This window comes from Salmo salar, chromosome 21 (genome assembly GCF_965601325.2).
Source record: "Salmo salar chromosome 21, fSalSal1, whole genome shotgun sequence".
NCBI lineage: Eukaryota > Metazoa > Chordata > Actinopteri > Salmoniformes > Salmonidae > Salmo > Salmo salar.
This window is the reverse complement of record NC_138311.1, coordinates 51,970,664-51,997,298: the sequence shown is the minus strand read 5'-3', so window position 1 is coordinate 51,997,298 and position 26,635 is coordinate 51,970,664. Positions and strand designations below refer to the sequence as shown.

The following is a 26,635-nucleotide window of genomic DNA, read 5'->3' as shown; positions in this document are numbered from 1 at the left end:
ATACTGTGAAGTTAAACAGAGACACTACATGGAGAGGTGTAGTTAGTCATGCTACATACTGTGAAGTTAAATACATATTTGTACTTGATGTTTTACGTGAAAATCTACACAACACATTTCACCCATCCCTTGTCTCTTTAAAAGCCCAAATACTAAGCCATCAGACAGTGAATAAAAAAAGCTGAAGGTGAATGAGCCATCTCAACGCATAAAGTGAGTGGGAATATATTTACATGGGAGAAGAGAGGAGCACGTTATTCTAACTACCTTTTGCCAGAGCAATCGATCGACCAAGTTAGTTTATAGTGTAATACCCTTCCAGAAGCTCTTCTGGCAGAAACAAGATATTACTGTCCTGGAACAGCCCATAGGAGGAGGCAGAAGTCAGTCAGATTCCTATTTCATATCTGCCACAAAAACTTCATCAGCGTAATAACCCTTCATCTCATGGGTGTTTTTCAACCATCTGCTGCCCTATTACTTATCTTTATTTTGAAACTAATTAACAGCATAATCTTTTAAAAATTCAGAAAGTTCATTATCATTATTGTGGTCTTTGCGTTTGCTGATAAGCTGAGTGTGATGGGGGAACCAGGGGCTGGGGGAAAGCAGTTCAGCCAGGATTCTGCTGAACAAAAAGGTTCCATGCAGGTGGAGGCTGGAATAATGTGCCTCTACGAGCCCATGCCAAGACGCACCCAGCTGGCTCTCGGCGGAAGCCCCCCCCCCCCCCCCTCCCTCCGGTTGGCCCCGACAATGGCATGCTGAGCAAAACGCTGTCTGGGCGTTTGTCATCACTGCACCCCTTGTACGCAACAAACCTCCACTCCCCATCTTGAACGCCGACCCCCGCCCCTCCCCATCTTAACCTCCTAAGGTCGATGTCCACACTCCTGCGGAAATCAAATTAGCATAATAAAACAATCCCCATAAAAATCTGTCAGTTTAAGAGATTTCTGCGTCTCAATTCACCTTATCCTCTGATGTCGCACTTCCGCATCTGCGGTGAAAGGTGACAGAGCTAGACCGGTGTTTGTCAGACCATGAGACTTGCTGAAAATCATCTTCTCACAAAATCGTCTGTAGTGTCCGACCGGTTTGGCCTAAAAACTATTACGAACACAATGTTGTTCTCCATTTTGCTCTATGACCTCCACAAATGTCAGGAGACTAGTCTGAAGTCGGAACAGCCGATCTGCCAACTTCTGTCTGTAGTGCCCAAACCGTTTGGGCTACACACTAATGTGTGTAAAGGTGAGACTCTCAGGAACATGTCCATGTCGGTGATATTGCTCTAGGATGCCCACAGGCCTCACAAGACTTGTCTGAAGTTCCCCCGGTACCAGTTGAAAAAATGAATGGAAGTAGAGAGCATTCGGAAAGTATTAAGACTATTAAGACTTTTAAAATTTTTGTTACGTTACAGCCTTATTCCAAAATGTATTTTAAAATATTGCTAATTAATTTACACAGATACCCCATAATCCCGAAGGGAAAAAAGGTTTAAACATTTTTGCAAATGTATTAAAACTAAAAAAACACACCTTATTTACATAAGTATTCAGACCCTTTGCTATGAGACTCGAAATTGAGCTCAGGTGCATCCTGTTTCCATTGATCATCCCTGAGATGTTTCTACAACTTGACTGGAGTCCACCTCTGGTAAATTCAATTTATTGGACATGATTTGCAAAGACACACCTGTCTATACAAGGTCCCACAGTTAACAATGCATGTCAGAGCAAAAACCAAGACATGAGGTCGAAGGAATTGTCCATAGACCTCCGAGACAGGATTGTGTCGAGGCACAGATCTGTGGTACCAAAACATTTCTGCATCATTGAAGTTCCCCAAGAACACAGTGGCCTCCATTTTTAAATGGAAGAAGTTTGGAACCACTAAGACTCTTCCTAGAGCTGGCCGCCCAGCCAAACTGAGCAATCAGGGGAGAAGGACCTTGGTCAGGGACTTGACCAAGAACCCTACGGTCACTCTGACAGAGCTCCAGAGTTCCTCTGGAGATGGGAGAACCTTCCAGAAGGACAACCTTCTCTGCAGCACTCCACCAATCAGGCCTTTACGATAGAGTGGCCAGGCGGAAGCAACTCCTCAGTAAAAGGCATATGACAGCCCGCTTGGAGTTTGCCAAAAGGCACCTAAAGAACTCTCAGACCATGAGAAACAAGATTATCTGGTCTGATGAAACCAAGATTGAACTCTTTAGCCTGAATGACAAGCGTCACGTCTGGAGGAAACCTGGCACCATCCCTTTGGTGATGCAGTGGTGGCAGCATGATAGTGTGGGATTATTTTTCAGCAGCAGGGACTGGGAGACTAGTCAGGATCGAGGGAAAGATTAAAGGGGCAAAGTACAGAGAGATCCTTGATGAAAACTTGCTCCAGAGCACTCAGCACCTCAGACTGGGGCGAAGGTTCACCTTCCAAAAGACAATGACCCTAAGCACACAGCCAAGATAAGAAGGAGTGGCTTCGGGACAAGTCTCTGCATGTCCTTGAGTGGCCCAGCAAGAGCCCGGACTTAAACCCAATCGAACATCTCTGGAGAGACTTGAAAATATCTGTGCAGCGACGCTCCCCATCCAACCTGACAGAGCTTGAGAGGATCTGCAGAGAAGAATGGGAGAAACTCCCCAAATACAGGTGTGCCAAGCATGTATCGTCATACCCAATAAGACTCTAGGCTGTAATCGCTGCCAAAGGTGCTTCAACAAAGTACTGAGTAAAGGGTCTGAATTACTTATGTACATTTCAGAGATATCAGTTTATACATTTGAAAAAGAAAAAAAAAACGGTTTTTTGATTTGTCATTATAGGGTATTGTGTATAGATTGATGAGAAGAAGAAAAAACAACTATGTAATCCATTTTAGAATAAGGCTCTAAAGTAACCAAATGTGGAAAAAGTCAAGGGGTCTGAAAACTTTCCGAAAGCACTGTATGTCTGGAGACTGCTTAATGCCAAATAAAAGGGGTTAAATACAAGTCAGAAAAACAAACATTTCCTGATATTTATTATATCTCTCAGATATAGTAGAGACACTTCAGGACAAACTTCCTTTTGATGTTGTTTTGGGACGATTTTTTTTTTTTTTACTTCAAGGGGTATTAATATTAGCTCAATTACCCTTTGTATGACCTTCTTAAAACAATTCCATAAAGCTTAGTAGAACCCCCCCCCCCCCAACAACTTAGACAGGGTTTAGACTTATAGGTTTTAAACTCAAACTAATACACAGGGCCAGAGACACAACTAATAGACAGGGCCAGAGACACAACTAATAGACAGGGCCAGAGACACAACTAATAGACAGGGCCAGAGACACTACTAATAGACAGGGCCAGAGACACTACTAATAGACAGGGCCAGAGACACTACTAATAGACAGGGCCAGAGACACTACTAATAGACAGGGCCAGAGACACTACTAATAGACAGGGCCAGAGACACTACTAATAGACAGGGCCAGAGACACTACTAATAGACAGGGCCAGAGACACTACTAATAGACAGGGCCAGAGACACTACTAATAGACAGGGCCAGAGACACTACTAATAGACAGGGCCAGAGACACTACTAATAGACAGGGCCAGAGACACTACTAATAGACAGGGCCAGAGACACTACTAATAGACAGGGCCAGAGACACTACTAATAGACAGGGCCAGAGACACTACTAATAGACAGGGCCAGAGACACTACTAATAGACAGGGCCAGAGACACTACTAATAGACAGGGCCAGAGACACTACTAATAGACAGGGCCAGAGACACTACTAATAGACAGGGCCAGAGACACTACTAATAGACAGGGCCAGAGACACTACTAATAGACAGGGCCAGAGACACTACTAATAGACAGGGCCAGAGACACTACTAATAGACAGGGCCAGAGACACTACTAATAGACAGGGCCAGAGACACTACTAATAGACAGGGCCAGAGACACTACTAATAGACAGGGCCAGAGACACTACTAATAGACAGGGCCAGAGACACTACTAATAGACAGGGCCAGAGACACTACTAATAGACAGGGCCAGAGACACTACTAATAGACAGGGCCAGAGACACTACTAATAGACAGGGCCAGAGACACTACTAATAGACAGGGCCAGAGACACTACTAATAGACAGGGCCAGAGACACTACTAATAGACAGGGCCAGAGACACTACTAATAGACAGAGCCAGAGACACTACTAATACACAGGGCCAGAGACACTACTAATACACAGGGCCAGAGACACTACTAATACACAGGGCCAGAGACACTACTAATACACAGGGCCAGAGACACTACTAATACACAGGGCCAGAGACACTACTAATACACAGGGCCAGAGACACTACTAATACACAGGGCCAGAGGCTGGAGACACTACTAATACACAGGGCCAGAGGCTGGAGACACTACTAATACACAGGGCCAGAGGCTGGAGACACTACTAATACACAGGGCCAGAGGCTGGAGACACTACTAATACACAGGGCCAGAGGCTGGAGACACTACTAATACACAGGGCCAGAGACACTACTAATAGACAGGGCCGGAGGCTGGAGGCACCACTACGTGGCTCTGGAGGAACCAGGGACAGAGAGACGTGGCTCTGTGGGAACCAGGGACAGAGAGACTTCTATAGCACCTATGATATGGATATATCAGCTAATGTCCTCAACGGACACCGAAACGTAATATCCATATTACAGGTCGACCGATTAATCGGAATGGCCGATTAATTAGGGCCGATTTCTAGTTTTCATAACAATCAGAAATCGGTATTTTTGGACGCCGATTTGACTAATTATTATTTTTTTACACCTTTATTTAAACATCAATGCCTTTCTAAAAATCAATACACAAGTATATATTTTTAAACCTGCATATTTAGTTAATATTGCCTGCTAACATGAATTTCTTTTAACTAGGGAAAATGTGTCACTTCTCTTGCAACAGAGTCAGGGTATATGCAGCAGTTTGGGCCGCCTGGCTCGTTGCGAACTGTGAAGACTATTTCTTCCTAACAAAAGACAGCCGACTTCACCAAACAGGGGATGATTTAACAAAAGTGCATTTGCGAAAAAAAGCACAATCGTTGCACGACTGTACCTAATCATAAACATCAATGCCTTTCTTAAAATCAATACACAGAAGTATATATTTGTAAACCTGCATATTTAGCTAAAAGAAATCCAGGTTAGCAGGCAATATTAACCAGGTGAAATTGTGTCACTTCTCTTCCATTCATTGCACGCAGAGTCAGGGTATATGCAACAGTTTGGGCCGCCTGGCTCGTTGCGAACTAATTTGCCCGAATTTTACGCAATAATGACATAACATTGAAGGTTGTGCAATGTGACAGGAATATTTAGACTTAGGGATGCCACCCGTTAGGTAAAATACGGAACGGTTCCGTATTTCACTGAAAGGAAAAACTTTTTGTTTTCGAGATGATAGTTTCCGGATTCGATCATATTCATGACCTAAGGCTCATATTTCTGTGTGTTTATTATATTATAATTAAGTCTATGATTTGATAGAGCAGTCTGACTGAGCGGTGGTAGGCAGCAGCAGGCTCGTAAGCATTCATTCAAACAGCACTTTTGTGCGTTTTGCCAGCAGCTCTTCGCTGTGCTTCAAGCATTGTGCTGTTTATGACTTCAAGCCTATAAACTCCCAAGATTAGGCTGGTGTAACCGATGTGAAATGGCTAGCTAGTTAGCGGGGTGCGAGCTAATAGCGTTTCAAACGCCACTCGCTCTGAGACTTGGAGTAGTTGTTCCCCTTGCTCTGCATGGGTAACGCTGCTTCGAGGGTGGCTGTTGTCGATGTGTTCCTGGTTCGAGCCCAGGTAGGACCGAGGAGAGGGACGGAAGCTATACTGTTACACTGGCAATACTAAAGTGCCTATAAGAACATCCAATAGTCAAAGGTATATGAAATACAAATCGTATAGAGAGAAATAGTCCTATAATTCCTACAACCTAAAACTTCTTACCTGGGAATATTGAAGACTCATGTTAAAAGGAACCACCAGCTTTCATATGTTCTCATGTTCTGAGCAAGGAACTTAAACGTTAGCTTTCTTACATGGCACATATTGCACTTTTACTTTCTTCTCCAACAGTTTGTTTTTGCATTATTTAAACCAAATTGAACATGTTTCATTATTTGAGGCTAAATTGATTTTATTGATGTATTATATTAAGTTAAAATAAGTGTTCATTCAGTATTGTTGTAATTGCCATTATTACAAATAAATAATAAATAAAAAATAAATAAAAATTAAAAAAAAAAAAAAAAAATCGGCTGATTAATCGGTATCAGCTTTTTTGGTCCTCCAATAATCGGTATCAGCGTTGAAAAATCCTCATCGGTCGACCTCTAATCCAGATCATCATGTTAATTGATTGTGACACACATCAGGCATAGTCCATCCAGTCTGCCAGAAGTCAAGTGTGGTGATTGAAATTGATCAAGGACAAATGGTAGTGAGGCACTCTGGATGGGGCCAAGTAACCGTTTGGCCTACTCAATGTCTTTGCCATGGTGACATACAGCTGCTCTCTTCTAAGGCACATTAGATCCCCCATCATCCCCTGCATATGCAACACATGCCAAAGACACTAGTGCCAAAGCAGTAAATAGGGACCTCTAGGGGCGGAATACAGATACATGACATTAACTACTGGAACGTGGGTATAGACCTAGTGCAAATGTGACCGAGTGATTGGGAAAGGGAAAGGGGGGGATACCTAGTCAGAAGTACAACTGAATGCATTCAACAGAAATGTGTCTTCCGCATTTAACCCAAACCCTCTGAATCAGAGAGGTGCGGGGTCTGCCATAATCGACACCCACCTATTCGGCGCCCGGTGAACAGTGCCTTGCTCAGGGGCAGAATGACAGATTTTTACCTTGTCAGCTCGGGGATTTGATCCAGCTTCTGGCCCAACACTCTAACCACTACAGCTCATTGGAAATCAATACATTCAAAATACACAATGGAACTCCATAAAACAAGACTTGCAATACTTACAGGAATGCCGGTTGGAATGTGTACACTGGATGCAATGGTTGCTGGGATAGCGACGGGCATGGTCTGTCCATTAGGCAGCTGAAAGAGTACAGGGAAAGTGCCAGAGACTGGACTGGAGAGAAGACAAGACACTGTGGGTTACACAACAAACAGCAATTATATAGCTTTTCAAAAATATATAATTTAAGAACATTATGATACACTTTACACTACAAAAAAATGTAATAATAAACTTAACAGGCAATCAAAGGAACATAACAGCCTAATTAAATGGATTTGTATTCATACAATATGGTACCAGTCCTGGTCACTGACATCAAACCAAAGAGCAAACTTTTCAATTAACCATCTGACCACGAAATGCAATATCATAAAGACATAATAGCACAAAAATTATTCCAAGAAAGAAATCAAGCAAACCTTTTTTTTTTATAAAATTGTAAAAAATTGACAAAAAAATAACTAAGTTATATTTTTGAGTTACTTACACTATTGGCCTTTTAGAGGATGAGGCTTGGGTAATTACAGAGCTAGATGTTGGCGATGGGAGAACGTGCTGTATAACAACACTAGCGTCGGAGGTTGCAAGAAGTACATTGGGGACTTGGAGGGATGCAGGATGGACTATAGTAGAGCTTGGCAGTGAGGACGGCTGCAAAGATAACTCCAGAAAACACCATACGAGACCTTAGCTGCATTAATAGTTCAATGAAATCTATTTTCTAGACTTCAACTATGAAATAATGCCCTCGTTTTGTCTAACTCCTGTAATACAGTTTAAAAAGATAAGAGTACTAACTGATAATCAAATAGTTATGGGTCTGGTGAAAAAAATATAGCCCAAAGTGATTTCTTTCTCCAAACCATTTGTACAGTTCTGGTAGTAATGTGTTCTTTTAGTGAAGGAGTGAAACCATCAATCAAAGCAGTGTGGAAGAGAATCAGTGTTTCATTGCATCAAACATTACAGTGCGACTATTCAACGGAAGACAAAGCTCCCAGAAAAAAAGTGGTTAGTCTGTGAAGAAACATTTCAAAAAGGTGCTGCAAGTGAGTATAAACCTCATTCTGAGATAACAAAATATTTTAAACTGTAGATCAACTCCATTACACTGGGTGGTCATAACAGAGAACAATTCACTCTGAGCTTATTGCAATGTTGTTGAGCAACATCTCTGATAAGCCATTCATTTGGGGTTCCTGGATACCGTATCACCAGACTTATGGCAGTACGTCTGTATAGTTAGCCTACATGGTAGCAAAGACAATTGCTTTTTTCAGCAATTTTCATCTGCAGTGTTACTCAACATTCAAGTAACACTGTTCGAAATTAATCAAACTGTTTAAGGTTTAATATAATCCTGGATATTCAAAAGGTGAGACAATAGTTGTTTATAAATGTACAAAATGCATGTCAAGACCTAGAATTGCCCCACAGATAAATGATGACGGTGTCACAAGCAACTAATATTGAAAAACTAGGAACTAGCAACTAAATGTTGGATCTAGCAACTAAAACTAGGATCTAGCAACTAAAACTAGGATCTAACAACTAAAACTAGGATCTAACAACTAAAACTAGGATCTAACAACTAAAAGCTTAGGATCAAACAACTAAAAGTTGGATCAAACAACTAAAAGTTGGATCAAACAACTAAAAGTTGGATCAAACAACTAAAATGGATCAACAACTAAAATGGATCAAACAACTAAAACTAGGATCTAACAACTAAAACTAGGATCTAACAACTAAAACTAGGATCTAACAACTAAAACTAGGATCTAACAACTAAAACTAGGATCTAACAACTAAAACTAGGATCTAACAACTAAAACTAGGATCTAACAACTAAAACTAGGATCTAACAACTAAAACTAGGATCTAACAACTAAAACTAGGATCTAACAACTAAAACTAGGATCTAACAACTAAAACTAGGATCTAACAACTAAAACTAGGATCTAACAACTAAAACTAGGATCTAACAACTAAAACTAGGATCTAACAACTAAAACTAGGATGAAACAACTAAAACTAGGATCTAACAACTAAAACTAGGATCTAACAACTAAAACTAGGATCTAACAACTAAAACTAGGATCTAACAACTAAAACTAGGATCTAACAACTAAAACTAGGATCTAGCAACTAAAACTAGGATCTAGCCTACATGTATATCAACTAATTCACTTGGATATCACTGTATGAAGTATACCAAATTCTTTACCTTGTCATCCCTTGTTGTAGATTCCGGATGGGGCAGAGGGCTGCCCCGATGTGCCGCCACAGCTGAGTGGTCCTCAATTTTGTTTTGTATGATCATCGGTGTGGCAAGAGGTGACAAATCCAAGGGCATCTACATGTCAGAAACGAATGTCAACAGATCAGATAAGATCAAATCTGAAGCAACCTGTACTACGAATATAAAGAGCGTTATTCTTGATAGAACCACTGATTAGTAACTAGTCACCTTTTTCATGTCATCCACAGCAGCTATTTTGAAGTCCTGCTCCATAGGACTGGTAAGCTCGTTGAAGAGTCCAACTTCCTCACAGTTCTTCAAAAAGCATGTAGGTGTTGGCGTTTGGTCTGCAACAGAAGGCAATCTCTCTCACACATCACTTGAATGAATTCTATCACTTAGCAGTGGTCTAAAGTACTTAAGTAAAAATAATTTCAAGTTCGACTTAAGTCGTTTTTTCAGGGTATCTGTACTTTACTATTTTGACAACTTTTACTTCACTACATTCCTAAAGAAAAGATAGTACTGTTTACTCCATACATTTTCCCTGACAACCCAAAGTACTCGTTACATTTTGAATGCTTAGCAGGACAGGAAAATTGTGAAAGTCATGGACTTATCAAGAGAACACGTGGTCATCCCTACTGCCTATGGTCTGGCGGACTCACTAAACACAAATGCATATTTTGTAAATATTGTCTGAGTGTTGGTGTGCCCCTGGCTATCCATACATTTAAAAAACAAGAAAATGGTGCCATCTGCTTTGCTTAATATAAGGAATTTGAAATGATTTATACTTTTACTTTTTATACTCAAGTATATTTAAAACCAAATACTTTTACTCAAGTAGTATTTTACTGGGTGACTTTCTATTAAGGTATCTTTACTTTTACTCAAGTACGACAACTGGGTACCTTATCCACCACTGTCACTTAGGAATTGATTTGAAGCCCCTTGTTGTGCTTACCGGCAACTATGACACTGTTGTCTCTTGCTGGACCAAACTTTACTGTCATCTCATGTTTGTGTTCGTGGACAGCCAAATGTTCTTCATTTGTAAATCGCTATGAAAAGATGATAAATATATACTTAACACATTACACATATAACCACAAAGCAAACCACAGAGACTTTTAAAACATACCTGACCACATCCAGGAGCAGAACATAAGAATGGTTTGTCATCACTCATATTTAGGAATTCCTTTTATACCCTGGAATAAAAAATATATATATATATGATTTGTACTTTAGTAGGTAGAACATTCCAGATCAATGTTCCTCACCTTATAGGCTCTTTCAAAGAGTTTATCTTGGGGACAAAGCTTATTGATGGCAAGTTGGCAACTGCCTCTTATAAATGCATGGTCTTTTTCAATCAGGAGTGAGAGATATTGTTGGGGTTAGAAAAAAAGTCCTCTATCAAAATGGTTAGTGGAAACTCGAATTATGAAAGCTGACACAACGTCATAGTGCGCTTTTTCAGAAGAAACAGTTGAAACCCAATTACTTAGCTTTGTTAAAAAATTAATTCAGCGCATTCTTACAAAACAATGTGCGGTGGTTTAGTTTACACACCCCTCCTCCGCATCACCAACTAGCTTGCTCGTCCTATCCACACCGCCTTCAGTCAGGGTAACTTAACATCTACAAGCATAGTACGGTCGCAATATTAACTATATTTACTAATGTTAACACATGAAGGGTGTGCATTTATCACAGACTCGTGTTTCACTTAAATCCCCACTAATGCCAATAAATCGGTACACGTGCGATATCTTTGTGTATAATCGCTTTGAGTTCGTGCACTTACCCACCAGCGCAACCCTTCCTATCGAAATCCCTCGTCTGAGCAACTCTCGCGATAGCAGCATTACCGCGGTAGACAGCAACCGCAATTTTATAGAAATGAAGAAAAATCAGTTCACAATACATTTTAGAATATGGTCAGTTTCAATTATCTTTATGGCTAGTCATGAGAGTAAATGGTGTTATAATTCCAATGACATGTGGATGTGACAGCAGATATTTGGTGCAAGCAGTATGCTAGGCCAATGCCAAACAACCACAATGAAACAAAACATTTCATAAAGCACACACACACACACACACACACACGTCCAGATTATTAGAGGATCCAATCTTGAATGAAGTGCTTGGTGAGCAAAGGAACGATCGACATGGGAGTCCAGGTGAACAAGGGGTTCTTCAGTCTTTGGAAGTACAAACTACAACTACAGTTGAAGGCAGTGGGAAATGAATCCCACCAGAACAGTGAGAATTTATTACAGAAGTCTCCTACATGTTATTGTCATCTGTGGGATGGAGAAATAACTCCACTGGAACCCAGGTAAACACCAAATGCAAAATATGTACATTTGTCCAAAACGAAATCGAAAAGGAGAAATCTTGTTGGACGAGATCAGGTTGTACCATCCTTAACCTGTTAAATGTTTTCTGTTCTGTGCCGACTGAACATAACCCTGGGTCTTGAAAACGTGACAACCAGGAGCCGGGGTATGAAGGGTGACCCATCTCCAGAAACTACACGGCCTTTGTATGAGAATATTGGAATTATCTTTTGAAATCGTTGCATCAAAGACACTATGGATGAATTTCCTCTGGGCCCATCCGATTTGGCAATATATTGGATCTGGTGTTCACAGGTGTCTTAAAGCTCTAAAATATATCTCTAAGTAATAAGCCAATATTATGCAAGCTTAGCATGAACCAAAAACTATTGTAAAATTGTCAAGAGAATCATATCAAGACCTGCAGGCTTTTTGACAGACTACGCACGTTCATTCAGAGTATCCCAAATAAACTGGACCAGTGACCACTATTTAGCACCATCAAATTGTCTAGATTTATTTAATGCCATTTACAAAAGCAAGCATTCACTTGCTGCCTACTTACATACTTCTATAGAACTGTACTTGAACCAACAAAAGCATCAAAGTGGACCCACAGAAGCGAACATATGATGCATTGGAAAATGTGCCAGACTGATTTACAGTAAGTTAAGCAGTTCCTTTGTATAATCCCATGCTGACATTCAATAGAAGCTAGTTGTCTTCTTGATTGTGGTGAAACATAATTCCCAACAGAAAACATACTGCCATATGTTAAATAGTCAAATACATGCATTTTAATTATGTAATTTCTTACATTTTTACAAAACATGTTTTTGTTATTGACTTGAAAATATACATTTCCATGATGCCAACACAGAACATTTTTGGTAGCCACAATAAAATATGTAGTCACATCAGTAATTACAGTGTTTCTATGAACAATAGATTTGTTACATAGCAAACAAGATTAAGAAGGCAACCATCAAACAGAAAAGACCCATGGCTTCAGACAGGGCGAATCCCAGGATAGCATAGGAGAACAGCTGCTGCTTCAGAGATGGGTTCCTGCAAAACACAAACCATTTCTATGTAAAAGTCAGCTTTGAATCATAGTTTTTTCTGAAAGCTGACATTGACAAGCACATATCTAGGCATCTATTTGTAGATGTGGACTTACCTGGCATATCCAATAATGAGACTGCCAAACACTGTTCCAATTCCAGCACCGGATCCAGCCACTCCGACCGTGGCTGCTCCAGCACCAATGAACTTAGCGGCTGTATCAATGTCCCTGCTCACAGCACTGGTCTGGAAGCCTCTCAGTGCTACTTGGGTGAAGGGGCTCTGTGGCATGAGGGCTACATTGTTCTGAAAAACAAAGCAAGCCTCTTTTTAATGATGGGTAAAGCACTCCTACATCAATGACCATTAGGAGGATTGAAAACATTGCATTGTATTCCACAGTGAAGAGCGTCTTTCCTCACCTCTGTGTTGACCTCGGGCCTGGACATCATACAGGCAGACAAGGGTCTGTAAAGAGTCCGGGAGCCAGCGCGGACCTGCACCAGGGACAAGGACAAAACTGAGTGAAAAAAAAAAGCACAAATATTTTGCCAAGGGCACACACGGAAGATCTTGAAGGCAATAAATAAAATGACAGATGAAGTGCACAGGACGGTTCAAAGTTCAAGACAAGTAAACGCTTAAGTGTTATGTTTCCCACCGTGAAAGGCAGAACAAGTGCACCTTGGCCTGTGGCAGGCACCTTGACAGTAGCTAGTCACTGTCATTGTGGTTGTGGAACATCATAGAGCTGTACCAAGACATGCATACCAACAACACATTACAATTTGTTAATTCCAACATCATAGCTGCTTTCCCAGCTTAGTCATCAAAAAGTATTTAAGATTCGTTCAACACCACCTGGTAACAGTAACGTTACAAGGATAAAACACTAACCTGCTGAGTGCACTTTGCACAAACTAATGTCAAACAGTTACGTTACCAGTAAAACAACATGTTAGACATGTTTTACCTGAACATGTAATGTTTCTAGTCAAGTAAAACATGACCTTGGGCAGAGAGCCCCAAACAAAACACACAAAAAAAAGGAAGGTGACAGCTCAAGAAAAAGAAGCAGGCCAGAGGGTTAACTAGCGTAGCTATGTCACAAGCTAGGTAACGTTACAGATAGACTTGGATGCTGAAACAAGCCAAGTGTCATGTTGACCTTATTCATAGCTAACTAACGTTAGGCTATAGCTAAAAAAGACGGATAGCTAGTTCCGGCTTGGAGTATGGAATTAGCAAACAACTAGGACACTAAAATAACGTCACTTACATACTCATAAACGTTAAACTAGTTAATAACGGTAGCGAGTAAGCTAACGTTCGTTGGCTAGTTAACGTTAGCCAATACCCTTGTCAGACAATTCCATTCAAGTTCAACACAGGCCCATACGAATACAACCGGAGAATATGAATTCAGATGTAAGATACACATGGTTTCTTTTAACAGATTGATGAAAATAACTCACCAGAGCCGGCGTGGAGACGAACTTTGCGCAGGCGTACATTTTCAATTTAGTCTGTTTTAACCTGGTCGGTCAAATTTGATTGAAGCCCGGGTCTTTCTGCGAAGACAATACAGATAAGGTCAATAGGTTTGTAAATACACAACGATACAAAACAATAATGACAGCCCAATGTACACAATAATCCGTACAATATGCACCCGTCACGTGTATTGTGCTACGTGTTATTTTAACGAAGGATTAAAAAGGATTTGCAATAGACAATTCTTAGACAGCCCTCCATTACACACTTACCGACTGCAGAAGGTCGAACCACAGAAGACACAGATGGAACAACGAGCCAGATATTTCACCGTATATATAAATGTGAGGCATCCGGTTGGCGTTTCCACTCAACACCAAATGTGGTGATGAGAGGAAGTCCAGTGACCGGCAGCGGGAGAAGATGGAGCGAGATGGATTTTGGCCGACTTTCTGCTAATTTTCTCATCATTTAACATTTGCTCTCCATACAGTTTTCTGTTTCCAAAACTAGATTATGTAACAAACAGAGTGGGCTGCATTTTGAAGACTTTGTAGACTTACCCTTTGCCAAAAAAAGTGCGTTGTTTAGGAGTGCAAGGCCGAATTGAGTTATTGCACAAGCAGAGACTAGGCGTTCCCTACCGGAAATATGCAAATGATTGCAAGAACGCGCCAATAGGATCTCACTAGCTCGTGCTTGGCTCTGCCCACTATGTTTCATTTGCTCCAATTGGAAACTACAGGCTTTAGTCTATCTTGGGTTAGTTATAAAATCTTCGGTATAGTAGTGCGGCCGCGCAAATCGGTGTTTATAGATTCCCGGATGAAGATTTTGCGACAATGAAAGCGGCATCGCATTAGTGGAAAACAAGACTTTTCCCAAGGCAGGCCTGGTTGTAGCTAGATATGTTTGAGTCGCTTCCCGGGCGATTTTAAAATTGTAGCTAATTCTCCAAACCTGCTACGGTAATTCTCGTAACCTGTCATGTTCATTATCCTAACCTGCTGCAAAAAAGTTACTTCTGCTAGTCAAAATCGTCAGACTTGCCCTGAGAACAGTCTTGGTTTCCACTAATGCGATACAGCGCCACGCAAGGTCATTTCAATATAACTTTATTAAACCCTATACTTTTTCGAATGACAACTAATGATTGTTCTGGTTAATTTACTATGAAAATCCATCGAAGCTCCATGAATGAAATTTATGTAGGCCTTTTATGTAGAGGCCTACCCTTTTAATAGGTATGTCTTGACTAAATATTAAACAAATACAAATAAAAAGCACAAACCGGAAGAATCAACTTATTTTCCTCAGAACGTCTGGCTTAGAGAATATCAGCATTTGACAAATATATGATTGAATGGTTGATGTTGACTGGACTAGACTATCATTGATTAGATTGGTCGTTCTTTAAAAGTAATTTCCTCACATAAATAAGCATGCCCCTTTAAAAAAATGTAGAAATAAGAACAGATATAGCCCTTGGTTCACTCCAGACCTGACTGCCCTTGACCAGCACAAAAACATACTGTGGCGGACTGCAATAGCATCGAATAGTCCCCGCGATATGCAACTGTTCAGGGAAGTCAGGAACCACTCTAGACCCAAACTGTTATAGACCTATATCCATCCTGCCCTGCCTTTCCTTCTCCGCTGTGCAATTCGGTTGCCGAGCTGGTCATGGGTGCACCTCAGCCACGCTCAAGGTCCTAAACGATATCATAACCGCCATTGATAAAAGAAAGTACTGTGCAGCCGTCTTCATCGACCTGGCCAAGGCTTTCGACTCTGTCAATCACCGTATTCTTATCGGCAGACTCAATAGCCTTGGTTTCTCAAATGACTGCCTCGCCTGGTTCACCAACTACTTTGCAGACAGAGTTCAGTGTGTAAAATCGGAGGGCCTGTTGTCCGGACCTCTGGCAGTCTCTATGGGGGTGCCACAGGGTTCAATTCTCGGGCCGACTCTTTTCTCCGTATATATCAACGACGTCGCTCTTGCTGCGGGTGATTCCCTGATACACCTCTACGCAGATGACTCCATTCTGTATACATCTGGTCCTTCTTTGGACACTGTGTTAACTAATGTCCAAACGAGCTTCAATGCCATACAACACTCCTTCCGTGGCCTCCAACTGCTCTTAAATGTTAGTAAAACCAAATGCATGCTTTTCAACCGTTCGCTGCCCGCACCCGCCCGCCCGACTAGCATCACTACTCTGGACGGTTCTGACCTAGAATGTGTGGACAACTACAAATACCTAGATGTCTGGCTAGACTGTAAACTCTCCTTCCAGACTCATATCAAACATCTCCAATCCAAAATCAAATCGAGAATCGGCTCTCTATTTTGACTATCTGACTATCCTACCGATCCTCGACTTCGGCGATGTCATATACAAAATGGCTTCCAATACTCTACTCAGCAAACTGAATGCAGTCTATCACAGTGCCATCCGTTTTGTTACCAAAGCCTCTTATACCACCCACCACTGCGACCTGTATGCTCTAGTCAGCTGGCCCTCGCTACATATTCATCGCCAGACCCACTGGCTCCAGGTCATCTATAAGTCTATGCTAGGTAAAGCTCCGCCTTATCTCAGCTCACTGGTCACGATAACAACACCCACCCGTAGCACGCGCTCCAGCAGGTATATCTCACTGGTCATCCCCAAAGCCAACACCTACTTTGGCCACCTTTCCATCCAGTTCTCTGCTGCCAGTGACTGGAACGAATTGCAAAAATCGCTGAAGCTGGAGACTTACATTTCCCTCACTAACTTTAAACATCCGCTATCTGAACAGCTAACCGATCGCTACAGCTGTACATAGTCCATCTGTAAATAGCCCACCCAAATCTACCTACCTCATCCCCATATTTTTTTATTTACTTTTCTGCTCTTTTGCACACCAGTATCACTACTTGCACATCATCATCTGCTCATCTATCACTCCAGCGTTAATCTGCTAAATTGTAATTACTTCGCTACTATGGCCTATTTATTGCCTTACCTCCTCACGCCATTTGCACACACTGTATATAGACTTTCTTTTTTTTCTATTGTGTTATTGACTCTACGCTTGTTTATTCCATGTGTAACTCTGTGTTGTTGTTTGTGTCGCACTGCTTTGCTTTATATTGGCCAGGTCGCAGTTGTAAATGAAAACTTGTTCTCAACTAGCTTACCTGGTTAAATAAATGTGAAATAAAATATTAAAAAATAAAAAAGATTATTTAGGGGTAGTTTTAATTAGCTGCTGAGGGGACTACGGCTCATAATAATGGCTGGAATGGAGCAAATGGAATGGTATCAAACACATGTGTTTGATGTTATTCATACCTTTCCACCTATTCCACTCCAGCCATTACCACGTACCACCAACCTGTGCATTACAGTATTTGCTGAATTAGGCAACAGGCAATTGGCACTAATTCTATACACATTTTTGTGCACGTTAAATCAAATCAAGTTTTATTTGTCACATGCTTCGAATACAACAGGTGAACAGGTGTAGGCTTTACAGTGGAATGCTTATTTACGAGTCCATTCCCAACAATGCAGAGTTAAAAGGTAAGATATATATTTGCTAAATATTAAAGGAAATAGTAACATAATGAAAACAATAATGAGACTATATAGAAGGAGTACCAGTATCGAGTCAATGTGCAGGGATATGAGGTAATTCAGTATGTACATGTGGGTAGGGGTAAAAGTGACTAGTCAACCATGATATATAAAAAACGGAGTAGCAGCAGCAGCATATGTGAAGTGTGTCTGTGTGTGCTTGTTAGAGTATCAATGTATTATGAGTGAGTGTGTGGGTAGAGTCTAATGAGTGTTCATAGAGCCAGTGCACAACAATTAAGATAAATAATAAAGGGGGTCAATGTAAATAGTCTGGGTAGCCATTTTGATTATTACCTTTATTTAACTAGTCAAGTCAAGTCAGTTAAGAACACATTCTTATTTACAATGACGGCCTACCAAAAGGCAAAAGGCCTCCTGCTGGGATGGGGGCTGTGATTAACTGTTCAGCAATTTTATGTCTTGGGGGGGAAGAAGCTGTTCAGCAGTCTTATGGCTTGGGGGGTAGAAGCTGTTTAGCAGTCTTATGGCTTGAGGGGAAGAAGCTGTTCAGCAGTCTTATGGCTTGGGGGGTAGAAGCTGTTCAGCAGTCTTATGGCTTGGGGGGTAGAAGCTGTTCATCAGTCTTATGGCTTGGGGGGTAGAAGCTGTTTAGCAGTCTTATGGCTTGGGGGGAAGAATCTGTTCAGCAGTCTTATGGCTTAGGGGTAGAAGCTGTTTAGCAGTCTTATGGCTTGGGGGGTAGAAGCTGTTCAGCAGTCTTATGGCTTGGGGGGAAGAATCTGTTCAGCAGTCTTATGGCTTGGGGGGAAGAAGCTGTTCAGCAGTCTTATGGCTTAGGGGGTAGAAGCTGTTCGGCAGTCTCATGGCTTGGGGGGTAGAAGCTGTTCAGCAGTCTTATGGCTTGGGGGGTAGAAGCTGTTCAGCAGTCTTATGGCTTGGGGGGAAGAAGCTGTTCAGCAGTCTTATGGCTTGGGGGGTAGAAGCTGTTCAGCAGTCTTATGGCTTGGGGGGTAGAAGCTGTTCATCAGTCTTATGGCTTGGGGGGTAGAAGCTGTTTAGCAGTCTTATGGCTTGGGGGGAAGAATCTGTTCAGCAGTCTTATGGCTTAGGGGTAGAAGCTGTTTAGCAGTCTTATGGCTTGGGGGGTAGAAGCTGTTCAGCAGTCTTATGGCTTGGGGGGAAGAATCTGTTCAGCAGTCTTATGGCTTGGGGGGAAGAAGCTGTTCAGCAGTCTTATGGCTTAGGGGGTAGAAGCTGTTCGGCAGTCTCATGGCTTGGGGGGTAGAAGCTGTTCAGCAGTCTTATGGCTTGGGGGGTAGAAGCTGTTCAGCAGTCTTATGGCTTGGGGGGAAGAAGCTGTTCAGCAGTCTTATGGCTTGGGGGGTAGAAGCTGTTCAGCAGTCTTATGGCTTGGGGGGTAGAAGCTGTTCAGCAGTCTTATGGCTTGGGGGGAAGAAGCTGTTCAGCAGTCTTATGGCTTGGGGGGTAGAAGCTGTTCAGCAGTCTTATGGCTTGGGGGGTAGAAGCTGTTCAGCAGTCTTATGGCTTGGGGGGTAGAAGCTGTTCAGCAGTCTTATGGCTTGGGGGGTAGAAGCTGTTCAGCAGTCTTATGGCTTGGGGGGTAGAAGCTGTTCAGCAGTCTTATGGCTTGGGGGGTAGAAGCTGTTCAGCAGTCTTATGGCTTGGGGGGTAGAAGCTGAACTTATGGCTTGGGGGGTAGAAGCTGTTCAGCAGTCTTATGGCTTGGGGGGTAGAATCTGTTCAGCAGTCTTATGGCTTGGGGGGTAGAATCTGTTCAGCAGTCTTATGGCTTGGGGGGTAGAATCTGTTCAGCAGTCTTATGGCTTGGGGGGTAGAATCTGTTCAGCAGTCTTATGGCCTACAAGTTGGTCGTCTTCAGCATCACATCATCATAGGCCAGTTGATTCAAGAATACATGTATTGATGCCAAGCAAATTTTCCTATGATACATTAAAGTATTCAGTCATTCATTGTCATAAAAAGCCATTATTTTGATGTAGGTCTATATATAAAAATGTCTCCCTTGTAAAACAACTCTATTGAGTAGACAGTGCCTTCCACATTTCCCCAATTTTGTGAATGTAACACTCTACCCATAAGGGATGTCTCTACTTAGAGGTATAGCTGCATACCAGGTGAATTTGTAATGTTGTGGAATGGTTCGCCAGCACCTGAGGCTGGAAGGTAGATGTAACGGGGATGGGGAGCCCCTCTTTGTTGCCTGTACGGTTGCTCTAAGGGAGGAATCCCCAATTGCTTCTTCATGAATGATCTTCTAAGGGAGGAATCCCCAACTGGTTTTTCCAGGTATGGTCTTCTAAGGGAGGAATCCCCAACTGGTTTTTCCAGGTATGGTCTTGTAAGGGAGGAATCCCCAACTGGTTTTTCCAGGTATGGTCTTGTAAGGGAGGAATCCCCAACTGGTTTTTCCAGGTATGGTCTTGTAAGGGAGGAATCCCCAACTGGTTTTTCCAGGTATGGTCTTGTAAGGGAGGAATCCCCAACTGGTTTTTCCAGGTATGGTCTTGTAAGGGAGGAATCCCCAACTGGTTTTTCCAGGTATGGTCTTGTAAGGGAGGAATCCCCAACTGGTTTTTCCAGGTATGGTCTTGTAAGGGAGGAATCCCCAACTGGTTTTTCCAGGTATGGTCTTGTAAGGGAGGAATCCCCAACTGGTTTTTCCAGGTATGGTCTTGTAAGGGAGGAATCCCCAACTGGTTTTTCCAGGTATGGTCTTGTAAGGGAGGAATCCCCAACTGGTTTTTCCAGGTATGGTATTTCCTTGTGCACAGGGGTTTGAAGTCAAAATCATAGCCTCTCGATGTCATGAGTAGAACCAGTCTTACTAATGTAGCACATAAACCTCCAACGCCCTATGGAAATAACAGAATCAACAGTCACTGGAGGATCCATATAGTTCCTATTATATAAGAATGCCTTTATTTGCACGGAGTAGCACTGAGCAGCAGTGGATTCAGATTCACCAAAGGGACATTGATATAAATTACATTTAGATGCGTTCTGATGTATTTTACACAAGCTTTCAGTGTGGAATAGAAGGACATTGGTTCATTTTTTTTGTTATAATCAGTTCAACGACCTGAAACGGCAGGATCATGTTTATAATCACATCATGTCATGTCTGTAGCTAGTTGAAGCTAAAGTATTTTTATTTAGAGGGATTTCATATCATCATCATTACATCATTTATCACAGTGTCATGCACCATCTTGTTACACATTAAAAACATGTCCTCTGGTGAATCATTGCATGTCCCCTGTCCCTGAATGTAGTTGGTGGGATTCAAGTCCAGCAGAGGGTGCCATTGAGACCTAATGTGATGTATGTGATCGTAACCCTTTGTTATCAGTAGTCAAGAGGACTTCAATTCCACTAAAGGAATTTCATAGGCTTCATGTTCTCACTCATTCATGCTGTCATCATTTCTACATGATCATATCCACTACTGACTGAATTTTATATTCCATATTCCAAATGTATTTCATTTATCAAATGCATGTGGTATTTAGGAATATATCACTTCTTTACAATGCAGCAGTATGAATTGACAACGTGTGCATAATGTTTTTTGTTGTTGTTGTAAACTCGTATTGCAATCATGTATAGGCTACATGATAGATACAATACTATGTATGCTCTACAGCCAGAAGCAGAGTATTTTGAAGTAGGAACATTTAGCAAAATAGTAATTGCAACAGCTAGACAGATAGCATATTAATGTCGTGCTTAACCACCTGAGGTCACGGTCTTAGTGTCTAATGAACAGAGCTGCAGTAGTAGGGGGGAGGAGACTCCCGCCGCCTCCCTCGTCCAACAAGGTACTTACTGCTCTCCCTGTCTGTGGTGTTGCATAGAACACTCAGAGACATTCCATCTGCATGCCGGCCCCATCAAGCTGGATGCGCTCAGAGTCCTAATAAAAAAGGCATTGACCCCCTTAACCTTTATGAATGACAATTTGTGCCTGCAGGACGTTCTGTCAGAGGCCTCAGAAATGTGTGCACCTCAGCCAAGGGTGTGTGCGTGTTGTTTTGTTGGTATTAAGGAGTGGGGAAAAGGTTTTTACAGCTCCTCGGCGGAGCTGCTGATTACTGGAAAGAGGGGAGTCGCCCTGACAGCGGAGGCAGGCCAGACAAGGAAGGACTGCAGTCAACGCTGCTGCTGCTGATGGCTCCATGCTAATCTCTAGTTCTGGATGCTCAAATATAGTGTTTATAGACCGACTCATATGTCTGGCAAGGCCATGGCTAAGAAGAAAGGGAACTGGAGTTTATCTGTGGTTTACTAACAAGCCCTTATTGGTTACTATCATCTTATTTTCCACCAAACTCATGTTCATCTGTAATTGCATGTTCACTGTCTACTTCATTTAAGGGCTGTCTCCTAGATGGCCTTCAAGCAGCTGGTCCAATAATCCATAGTACTGTGGGAGGGGCAGGTAGCTCAGTGATACAGCTGGAAATCATCCTAAAATATCCAATAGACATGCTTTCTCTGAGAAAATGCAAAGATTTAAAGCCCATTAGTATTCACAAATAGATTTTTTCCACAAATCCATAATAACAGTGGCCTTTGTGCTGCTGGTAAGCGGGGCCATTGGATTGAGATAAGAAGTTCTGAGGCTTGCAGTATCATCATCATCATCCTGACTGGTCTGTAACAACTCTATAAGCAGGCACCCCAGCCTGGTCTCATACACTAGACGTAATATAGTAAATGTAAATCTGGAATACGCAATAGTATGATATGTTACGTTTTGGCATGATTACATAAGGCAGATGGTTACTTAAGGCAAAAACGCACAATGCAAACTTCTAGCAATCCAAAGGTTGCCAGTTCGAATTTCCTCACATACAACTTTTGCATTTTAGCTATATAGAAACGTTTCAACTACTTTGCATGCTAGCTAACCCTTAACCTAACCCTAACCTAGCAAACATTAGCCACCTAGCTAGAATTTAAAACATCATGCGTTTTGCAAATTGTAAAATATAATACAAATTGTAATTTGAAATATCATATGAAATGGGTGATGGACATCCACAAATTAATACATACCATACAAAACGTAACACCCCATTTAGAATGCTATCACGGATTTACGTACAGAATCATATGAAATACTCTGAGACCAGGTTGTATAAGGGCACAAGGCGAGACTCAGTTGCAGACATGGGAGGCAGATGGTTTGAGTCTTTTGATATTTACTAAACAATCCAAAGGGTAGGCAAGAGACTGGCCGTGGACAGGCAAAAGGTCAAAACCTGTTCAGAGTCGAGGAGGTACAGAGTGGCAGGGAGGCTCGAGGTCAGGCAGGCGGGTACAAAGTCCAGAAAACAGGCAAGGGTCAAAACCAGGAGGACTAGCAAAAAGAGAATAGAAGCAGGAGTACAGGAGAACACGCTGGTTGACATGAAAAACATACAAGACAAACTGGCACAGAGAGACAGGAAACACAGGGAGATATACACACCAGGGAAAATAAGCGACACTTGGAGGGGGTGGAGACAATCACAAGGACAGGTGAAACAGATCAGGGTGTGACAGGTCGGGCACCTTCCTGTATCCTAAGGTCTGTTCTGACAGTGAACAGGGAGGGGCAAGGCTGGTTGAACCTCACTCTGCTTGGAGGTTCTACGTTACGACACATGCACCAAAAGCATTTGCACAAACTACATAAACAGAGAAGCAATAAAATGGGGAAAAGCTGAAAAGAGAAGAGAAACATGGACATACAGTATGTTTATAATGGAAATGAAAAAAGGACTAAAAGGTCTTAAATTCACACATTGTGCTCGGTTACACACCATATAAATTACACTGAGTGTACAAAACATTAGGGACACAGTCCTAATATTGAGTTGCGTCCCCTTTTGCTCTCAGAACAGCCTCAATTCGTTGGGACACGGAATCTACAAGGTGTCGAAAGTGTTCCACAGGGATGCTGGCCCATGTTGACTCCTATGCTTCCCACAGTTGTCAAGTTTGCTGGATGTCCTTTAGGTGGTGGACCATTCTTGATACACACAGGAAACTGTTGAGCGTGAAAAACCCTGCAGCGTTGCAGTTCTTGACACAAACCTGCTGCGCCTGGCACCTACTACCGTACCCTCATTCAAAGGCACTTAAATATTTTATCCTGCCCATTCACCCTCTGAATGACACACATACACAATCCATGTCTCAATTTTCTAAAGCCTTAATAATCCTTGTTTAACCCTTCAACCCTTAACCCTTCATCTACACACTGATTGAAGTGGATTTAACAGGTGACATGGGGATCTTATCTTTCTCCTGGATCCACCTGGTCAGTGAATGTCATGGAAAGAGCAGGAGTTCCTAATGTTTTGTACACTCAGTGGAGCTTGAGACAGAAGGGTCACTGTATAACAGTTGGTACTTTTGCCTGCTTCCACAGACATCATTCCAATTTATTAAATAATACAAAATCCTATTGTAGCTGGAATCTAAATGCTCAACATTTAAAATTCTCATTCACATTAAATAGCTCTTCAGGAGTATCCTAACACTATTATTTTCAACAGAGCAGACTTTTAGTGTTGAGGATGGCCGGGCAGTGTAAAATAAATAGAGTAGTGGGGCAATCATGCATCTAATTGCACAAGTATAGAATACATTCAGCTGTATTCTGATCAATATGAAATGGAATTTAGGTAAAGGGAAAAACAATACAATAGATTCTTAGGTAGATTATTATAAAGAAGACAAACTAGCACCCCCCTCAATCTCCTCCCTCTTTACCTCACCATCCCCCTCTATCCCTCGTTATCTCCTCCTCTTACCTCCACCCCCCTCTATCGCCTCCCTCTTTACCTCTCCATCTCCCCCTCTTTACCTCCACCCCCTCTATCTCCTCCCTCTTTACCTCACCATCCCCCCTATCCCTCGTATCTACTCCCTCTTTACCTCTCTTCCACCATCTTTACCTCTCCATCTCCTCCCTCTTTACCTCCACCCCCTCTATCTCCTCCCTCTTTACCTCACCACCCCCTCTATCCCTCGTTATCTACTCCCTCTTTACCTCTCTTCCACCATCTTTACCTCTCCATCACCTCCCTCTTTACCTCCACCCCCTCTATCGCCTCCCTCTTTACCTCTCCATCACCAGTTGCAGTCAGCGGCTGTGAGGGACCGTGGCTGACAGGGGCAGCCGTGACATGATTGGTTAACAGATGTGTGCTTCCTCTAGTGTCTTTTAAGGTCACTGAGATTTAAAACCAAAGTGTTTATGGCTCTTTAATAACTGGCGACTGAAGCTGATTTAAAAAGCTAGGAGTTGGCCACCGTAATGCTTGACCTTTTTTTTTGTTCACCCCTTTGTGGTACCAAAGAAAGGCTCTGCAAATGCAGTTTCACAAACAGAAGGAGAGCAGGGAGACTGTTGGAGCAGGCAGGCTGCAAGCGTATGGGGACATCTGTTTATGGACAGAAAATATGTGGTACAGGTTAAAGAAAGCTTTGTTGATAGTTGTATTTTCTTTGCAGTTTTTTTTGGGGGGGGGGGGTAGTTAACGTGCAGTAATGTCAAGGGTCTGTACTCAAAACAGAGATGAAAAAGTTATGGCTTAAATGTATTTATCAATTTGTGTAGTTAGTAGGAAGACACACATATTTTAGCATTCAAGCCATTGTCAGTGTGAATGAGTCAAGTGCAAGTTTTTCTTGACAAGCACAGATCTTCTTAACCTGCAGTGGCAGTCATTCATAACATTGTTGATTTTAAGAGGACATATATGGCTGGAATTTATTGTGCTCAATTATATGGTTTAAAACAGGGATTAGCTTTGAAGGGCCACTACATTATCAAATGCTTCCTTAGGAAAACCTATTCACCAGAGATCCCTGCAAATATATCCTAAGCACTGATCCCACATCAAGTGCCATATATGAGGCTGTCACAGTATTTAGTGCACAAGCCCTTCCTGCCTTTAATGACCTGACCTACAGCCCAGTTCAGAGAGCTAATGAAGATCCCTGGTGGAGATCTGAAGCTGCAAAATGTCAGTAGCAGATACCCAACTCGGCATGTTCCGGAATGCTCAATTAGTTGCTTTTATAGGCTCCATTAATTAGAGGATCTGTGTTTTTCAGCCATCTATTTCCTGTGTTTGAGGGGTGCAAATTCCACTTCTCACTTAAATCTCGCTGGATTGATTGCTTTCATTTTAGTTCTGTGACTATTTTATACTCTTGCTTGCAGTGGTGGAAAAAGTACCCAATTGTCATACTTGAGTAAAAGTAAAGATACCTTAATAGAAAATAACTCAAGTGAAAGTCACCCAGTAAAATACTACTTGAGTAAAAGTCTAAAAGTATTTTGTTTTAAATATACTTAAGTATCAAAATTAAAATAAATTGCTAAAATATACATAAGTATCTAAAGTACAAATATAAATTATTTCAAATTCCTTGTATTAAGCAAACCAGACGGTACAATGTTCTTGTTTTTTTTATTGATGGATAGCCAGGAGTACACTCCAACACTGAGACATCATTTACAAACTAAGTATTTGTTTTCAGTGAGTCCGCCAGATCAGAGGCAGTAGGGATGACCAGGGATGTTCTCTTGATTAGGCATGAATTTCACCATTTTCCTGTCCTATCCTGTCCTACTAAGCATTCAAAATGTAAAGAGTACTCTGGGTGCCAGGGAAAATGTAAGGAGTAAAAAGTACATTATTTTCTTTCGAAATGTAGTGAAGTAAAAGAAGTCAAGAATATAAATAGTAAAGTACAGATACCCCAAAAAACAACTTAAAAAGTACTTT

At 41.8% G+C, this 26,635-nt stretch overlaps 2 protein-coding genes across 4 annotated transcripts in view; both read right to left on the bottom strand.

The window, feature by feature from the left end:
* Positions 1-11,183, bottom strand: part of LOC106582491 (cyclic AMP-dependent transcription factor ATF-2) — a 36,737-nt gene extending 25,554 nt beyond the window's left edge. Inside the window, exons 1-7 of one of the 2 annotated variants that reach the window (XM_045704870.2) lie at positions 11,115-11,183; positions 10,446-10,515; positions 10,269-10,365; positions 9,530-9,648; positions 9,287-9,415; positions 7,547-7,710; positions 7,059-7,170 (exon numbers count right to left, since the gene is read on the bottom strand). In XM_045704870.2, the coding sequence (XP_045560826.2) occupies positions 7,059-7,170; positions 7,547-7,710; positions 9,287-9,415; positions 9,530-9,648; positions 10,269-10,365; positions 10,446-10,493 (669 nt within the window). In that variant the 5' untranslated portion in view covers positions 10,494-10,515; positions 11,115-11,183. Of the gene's footprint in view, positions 1-7,058; positions 7,171-7,546; positions 7,723-9,286; positions 9,416-9,529; positions 9,649-10,268; positions 10,366-10,445; positions 10,516-11,114 lie in introns of both variants that reach the window. The other variant, XM_014165650.3, reaches the window with a different exon arrangement.
* A 960-nt stretch (positions 11,184-12,143) lies between these two features.
* Positions 12,144-14,523, bottom strand: atp5g2 (ATP synthase, H+ transporting, mitochondrial F0 complex, subunit c-2). Of its 2 annotated transcripts, NM_001139710.1 has the most exon segments (5): positions 12,147-12,720; positions 12,833-13,023; positions 13,140-13,214; positions 14,193-14,288; positions 14,484-14,523. In NM_001139710.1, coding segments are annotated over 4 exon segments (420 nt in total). In that variant the 5' UTR covers positions 14,232-14,288; positions 14,484-14,523; the 3' UTR covers positions 12,147-12,605.
* Positions 14,524-26,635: the final 12,112 nt, after the last annotated feature.